At 40.7% G+C, this 6,748-nt stretch overlaps 1 protein-coding gene across 7 annotated transcripts in view; it reads right to left on the reverse strand.

Annotated features, from left to right (window-relative positions):
- SCAF8 (SR-related CTD associated factor 8) overlaps positions 1-892 on the reverse strand; it is a 165,919-nt gene extending 165,027 nt beyond the window's left edge. For 3 of the 7 annotated variants that reach the window (XM_087969818.1, XM_026680317.2, XM_026680318.2), the window contains exon 1: positions 526-863. In XM_087969818.1, the coding sequence (XP_087825944.1) occupies positions 526-642 (117 nt within the window). In that variant the 5' untranslated portion in view covers positions 643-863. Of the gene's footprint in view, positions 1-525 lie in introns of all 7 variants that reach the window. The other 4 variants (XM_087969824.1, XM_026680319.2, XM_087969832.1 and 1 more) reach the window with 3 other exon arrangements.
- Positions 893-6,748: the final 5,856 nt, after the last annotated feature.

The following is a 6,748-nucleotide window of genomic DNA, read 5'->3' on the forward strand; positions in this document are numbered from 1 at the left end:
ACCCAAACCTCCATCTGCAGTTATTCATAATATACGTTCTAATGCATTAACGTAAGCTAGTTATCTGCGGGGAGGGGGTGTTGGGAAAAATGTGTGTCCCCCCACGGTAGGGGGGAGGTCTATTTCAAAGGGGCAGAAAATGGGGTGGAGAAGAAATGGGGGGAGGGGCAGGAGCTGGGCCAAGCGGGTGGTTAAAAACCCCAGAAAAACAAACAGCTTGTTTGGTTTCCCCGCTCCTCATTTCCAGCCCTAATAGGGACTCTCCAGTGGAAGTAGGAAGACGACCCCCCCCGCCAACACACACGCTCCACTTTCCTTCTTCCTCCCTCGAATAGCCCCGGTCCTTCCCCCCCGCCCCAACGGCATCTAGGCCTCTCTCCCACCGTAGTATTGCAGAAGAATGGCAGCCGCAGCAAACCCTTCCTCCCCCCGCAACCTTCTCCCCGATCACGGGCGACGAGAGCCTCTTTTTTTTTCCCCCTCCCTCCCCCGCATCCCTTCCTCAAAGAGTCCCACAAGACAGACCTCGCTGTTAAAAGCTTTCACGGCCTCCATGTTGTGCGGCGGAGGGAAAAAGGCTTTAGAACCGCGCCGAAAGGGAGGTTGTTCTCCGCTGGGGTGACGGCGGTCGGCTTCTTTCATGGGCCACCGGGCCTCGTCGCCATGTCGGGGTTGCGGGCGGGCTAAGGGGGGGGAGGGGACGGCGGACGGGTCGGGGAAAGGGGGGGGCTCCTCCCTACTCCGCTGGGCCGCCCCAGGGTAGGCTCGGCGGGCGCTGCAGGGACAAACACGCAATAGCTGCGGCGCGGGCACCAATATGGCGGGCGGGAGGGCTCTAGGCTAGAAGCGGCGTACTTCCCTCCGAGAGCAGCCGAGACGCGCGGGCCAGAGCGGCTCCTAAGCGGGCGAACGCGAGCCGTGGAGAGGCGCGGCGGCCACCAGCGAGGTAGAGGGCAGAGTGTCTTTTTAGGGTGGTTTCTCCTGCTACCCTAGAGAGGGCTCGGCCAGAGAACAGAACTCCCCTCGCAGGAGAAGGGGCGGTACTGCAAGCGGGGTGAGGGAGCAGCACCGAGAGGTCGCCTCCCCCTCCGATCGGGAGAGACGGGCAAAAGTGAACGGACTCCGATGCTTTATTTTAGCGGTTGAGCCTATTCGAAAACAGTTTGTGGATACGCCGTTTGTGGATACGGATTGAAAAGTTGTATGCCTAGGGAAAAAACGCCTTTCTTGCTGAAATATTTTAAACGGGGCTTCGAAAAGTGATGCTTGCCCTTGCTTGAGTTCGGTAGGGTTTATTTCCAGGAAGTACTGGATTAGCATGGATTATGTATCATCCACTCCTTTGACAAAATGTTTTACTTATTTTTGCTTAATCCGTCAAAAACCCAAAGACCGTAAATTTGTCCTCATCCTCTGCCACATTTCCTTCTGCGAACTTGAGATTCCGTATCTAGTGTAGCCTTAATTTGGGGAAGGGTTTTTAATACAATCCTAAAATTAAATAAAACTAAACAAAACACAACAATCAGTTAATTTACTTTTTTTTTTAAATAAAAAAATCTGAAGCTTACCCAGCAGCCCTGGACCCTTCTGGGTTATTCAGGTGCTCACCGGGATGGATTCTACTCAACTTGACACCTGCTAAACTCTAGCTAAGTCAGTTCTACATGTGTACCCAATAAATTGTTCATCGGAAACTTTAAGCCATTATAGTTGATAATGGTATTTAAGCCAAAAGCATAGGATGCGACTAAAGCATAGAAATGAGGAACTTGTGGCCTTCCTACTGCAGTTAACATTTAGTTTTAAATCTTCTCAACTGCCCATAGACATTAAGACTAAAAAATTCAGCCAATCAACATCTCAGTAATCACCTGCTTGTCCCACTTTAAAATGAATCAGATGCACTTCAAGCTATTTTACTGCTATTAAGAACAAGTCATTTGATACTACTAGTAACATAAGATCCAGTTATCAGCCCAACAGAGTAAAGAGTCCTATGTTACATCTGCCTGGACCAGCAAATTATCTTTGGGCAGTCAAGATAGTATACAGGTAGTCCTTGACTTACAACATTTCCCTTCGTGACTGTTTGAAGTTAAAATGGCACTGAAAAAAGTGACATGATGATTTTTCACACTTACCTCCATTGCAGCATTTTAGGTCACATGATTTACATTCAGATGCTTGACTCTTGACTCACATTTATGACAGCTGCAGTGTTCTGGGGTCATGTGATCCCCTTTTGCGACCTTCTGACAAGCAAAGTCAATGGAGAAAAACAGATTCCCATAACAATAGGTTACTATTTTAGCATCTGCAGTGATTCACTTAACAAATGTGGCATGGGCAAAGCTCGCTTAACAAATGTCTCACTTAGCAACATGAATTGTGAGCTCCATTGTGGTCATAAATTGAGGACTACCTGTACTGTGTCATAATAGCTAAATAGCGTAACAATTAGACCTGAGCTAAGAAGTAGATTCCAGTTAACAGAGTTGTTCTTTCGGATCATCCAGTTGACATATGCTTTACTATCATATGAATAATTTTCCTACTCTCATTTCCTACTTGAATTAAGAGCTCAGCAGGATTGTAAACGTGTATTAGAGAATACAGTCTGTTGCATACATCTGTCTTTTTTTCCTAAATAAAGATTACACTGTCAATTTTACAGGCAAATCTCTTTTACTCAACCCTGTCTGCAGCAGGGGAATAATGTAAGACATATTTTATGATTGTTGAATAGATTACTGACAATGTATGGAAAAATCCTTAACATTTATTTACTGTTTGTTTGCTGAATGGTGCAGTGGCCTAGAGGTGAAGGCATTCATTCACCTCATACTTGGGAGGTTGTGAGTTCAATCCCAGGCAGCAATAGATTCTTCTCTATCAGAGCATAAAGAGTAAATAACTTCTGCAAACTCTGTGTAGGCAATTCGGCTAGCTCCATTCAGTCATCCTGACTCCAACCCGATAAAAGGGTCATAAAAAGAAAAAAATACTGTTTATTTGCTAGATTTATATCCTGTTTTTCTTATACAACACTGCTTCTAATTCTCCCCTCCCCCTCCCAGCACACACACAATTTTGTAGGCTGGGCTAAGTGGGTGGTTCTTGTAGCTTACATCTTCCTGAATCTGAACTTGGATTCAGCAGTTCTAGTTTACCATCTTAATCATTAATATTATAATGGGTATGTATCATACTGATATAAAATACAATATTTTATTTTATTTTAGATATAGACAATACTATTAGCGACACTGATGAAGATAATACAGAATATTTTAAATGGTTTATCTGGGGAACAACAGCACCATCTAGTGAATATCTCTGTGGACAGCATTAAAATGTTCATTATATTGAATCTCTCGTAAAAATTTGATTACTTTAAAATACTGTAGTTTGATGCCTTTCACGTTTCAGTATAGTCTACTGGAACTAAAGGTTTTCAGAAGCTGCAATAAAAGAATGAATATACAATTATTATTTTTTAATTACCACTTCTTTGTTAAGGAGAAACTATGAAAACTGTTGATTTTATCTAGATAAAAACTGGGAGGTAAGCAAGGGCATTACCATTCCATAATTCAGAACAAGAATGACAAGGGGAAATAAGAGATTTATTTAGTAGCTCTGAAAAAGAGTGGTGCAAGATACATCCATTAAAATATTTCCTTTTGTTATAGAAGCAGAAATTCTAAAATATGTAAAGAATCAGTGAGGAATCCATTTTTATGGAAATATCAGAATGTGTTATGTGATCATATCTACACTGAAATTTTGAAGGAGAACAGATACAGTATTCAAGTTTAGTCATTTGAAAGTGCACAGAAGACCATGGATCGTAAAATGGTATTACAGATTGTAAACTATTTACCAATGACTGCATCTCAAATGATCCATCTGTTAAAATACTGAAGTTTGCAGATGATACAACAGTGATTGGTCTCATTTGAGACAATGATGAATCTGCATACAGACAGGAGGTTGTACAACTTGCCTTGTGGTGTAATCGGAACAATCTGGAACTGAACACACTCAAAACCATAGAAACGGTGGTAGACTTTAGAAGAAACCCTCCCATACTACCACCTCTTACAATACTAGACAACATAGTATCAACAATAGAGACCGTCAGATTTCTAGGTTCTATTATATCACATGACCTAAAATGGACACCTAACATCAAAAACATCATCAAAAAAGCACTACAAAGAATGTTCTTTCTGCGCCAACTCAGAAAGCTGAAACTGCCCAAGGAGCTGCTGACACAGTTCTACAGAGGAATTATTGAGTCTGTCATCTGCACCTCTATAACTGTCTGGTTTGGTTCTGCAACCCAACAAGACAGACACAGACTTCAGAGGGTAATTAGGACTGCAGAAAAAACAATTACTACCAACTTCCTTTCCATCGAGGACCTCTATACTGCATGAGTCAAAAAGAGGGCTGTGAAAATATTTACAGGCCCCTCACATTCCGGACATAAACTGTTTCAACTCCTTCCCTCAAAATGATGGTACACCAGAACAACTAGACACAAGAACAGTTTTTTCCGAAAAGCCATCACTCTGCTAAACAAATAATTCCCTCAACACTGTCCAACTATTTACAAAGTCTGCACTACTGTTACTATTCACCTTCTCGTCACTCCTTATCACCCCTCCCCTCCCACTTGTGACTGTATGACTGTAACTTTGTTGTTTGTATCCTTATGATTTATATTGACCGTTTCCTAGTATGATTTGATTGCTTATTGTACCCTATGACTATCATTAAATGTTGTACCTTATGATTCTTGACTCTTGATGAATGTATCTTTTCTTTTATGTATACTGAGAGCATTTGCACCAAGACAAATTCCTTGTGTGCCCAATCACACTTGTCCAATAAAGAATCCAATTATTATTATTATTATTATTATTATTATTATTATTATTATTATTATTATTATTATTATTATTATTTTGATTGGAACAGTATATAAACCTTAGTAAATAAATAAACAAAAGTCTGCTGCCATTTCATTTCAAGCAGTGACGGGAAGGAAACAATTTTTCTAGCAGTCTGTAGAGATTCTCAGTCACTCAAGTCATGGTTGTCCCAAAGGTGCTTTTTCAGGAGGCAACTGGACTTTCTTGTTTTTATTTTCTTTTGAAAACGTTTCACTTCTCATCCAAGAAGCTTCTTCCGCTGTGACAGGATAGTGGGGAAGAAGCTACTTGGATAAGAAACAAAACGTCTTCAAAAGAAAAACAAGAAAGTTCAGTTGCCTCCTGGGACAACCATGACCTGGATGACTGAGAATCTCTACAGAATTTCAGTTATACAATTTGGGATGAACAACCTTTGAATGGTGTGGCAGTAGGAATGGATTGCAGACTACAGAAACCAGGAGCACTACTTAGGTGACTCCAAGGACACATAAACCTCCCAAGTGCTTCAACAACCCTCTAAAACATGGGTGCCAAACTTGTGTCATCACGGTGGTGTCACATGATGTATCATGACTTTTTTCCCCTTCATTAAACTGGACATGGGTGTGGCCAGCGCATGATGCTGGGTTTGACAGCCCTGCTCTAAAAGAATGCAAATGACCAGCTGTCTGCAAGAAATATAAATCCTTCCATTCCCCACTATCCTGTCAGAACTGAAGAAGTTTCTTGGATGCAAAGCGAAACATCTTTGAAAGAAAAAACAAGTCCAGTTGCCTCCTGAAAAAGCACCTTTGGGACAATTTTTCTGGCATTTTCAATTAAAGTTATTGCTCTGAGGAGTACAAGAGCATTTAATTTGTCTGGGATATTTTAAACTTGTAAATTACATGTAAGAGATTTAATTTCCCATATATTAAATAATCCCTCTCCTGGACCTTGAAGTTCCAAGAAATTTCTCCCATGATAGCTGAGCAAATACACATTAACTCTTTTTCTCTATAGTTCCATTTTTTTTCTTGCACAGAAGGAAAACAGAACTTCCACATATCCTGTTTTGCAGAAAACTGTCCTGAGAAAACATCTTTCCTTTAAAGTATAAATGAGATTTGCACCAATCAAAAATGACACATTTAAATAACTATTAAATGGGATAGCTGAGCTTTAAAATTGTCCATCACATATAAGCTAAATAACAGCAGACTGAAATATATAATGCAGGTAGTCCTTGACTTAAAACAATTCATTTAGTGACTGTTCAAAGTTATAACAGCTCTGAAAAAAGTGACTTTTGACCATTTTCACACGACTGTTGCAGCAGCCATGGTCACATGATCAAAATTCAGATGTCTGGCAAGAATCGAGATTCACTTAACCCGTGTTACTAACTTAACAAATGCAATGATTCACTTAACAACTGTGGCAAAAAAAAAAATAGTAAAATGAAGCAAAGTCACCTAATACATAATTTTTGGGCTCAATTAAAGTCGTAACCTCAAATTTAAATTAGCCCCATTACTTCTAAATTTGCATCCAAACATACACATTAACCTACTCATGGAATTACGTATCCCAATGAAGAAGAATATTTGTAGTTCAGGGCTGAAATGAAGGATCCCTGGTGCTCTCTGAACTTGGTTGTTTTTTTGCAAGTATCTCAATGCTCAAAACTAGGTAACATCTTTAATGCTAGTGAGGAGTGGGGTTTGCTCTCAGAACAAAAACAACCACTGTTCTATATTAACATACTCCAAAAGTTGAAATCTGATTGGTCCACACGGACTGCTTCCCGATTGGTCTACTGA

Source organism: Notechis scutatus, chromosome 1 (assembly GCF_049901735.1).
Source record: "Notechis scutatus isolate UNSWTSFEM ecotype Mainland chromosome 1, rNotScu1.2, whole genome shotgun sequence".
NCBI lineage: Eukaryota > Metazoa > Chordata > Lepidosauria > Squamata > Elapidae > Notechis > Notechis scutatus.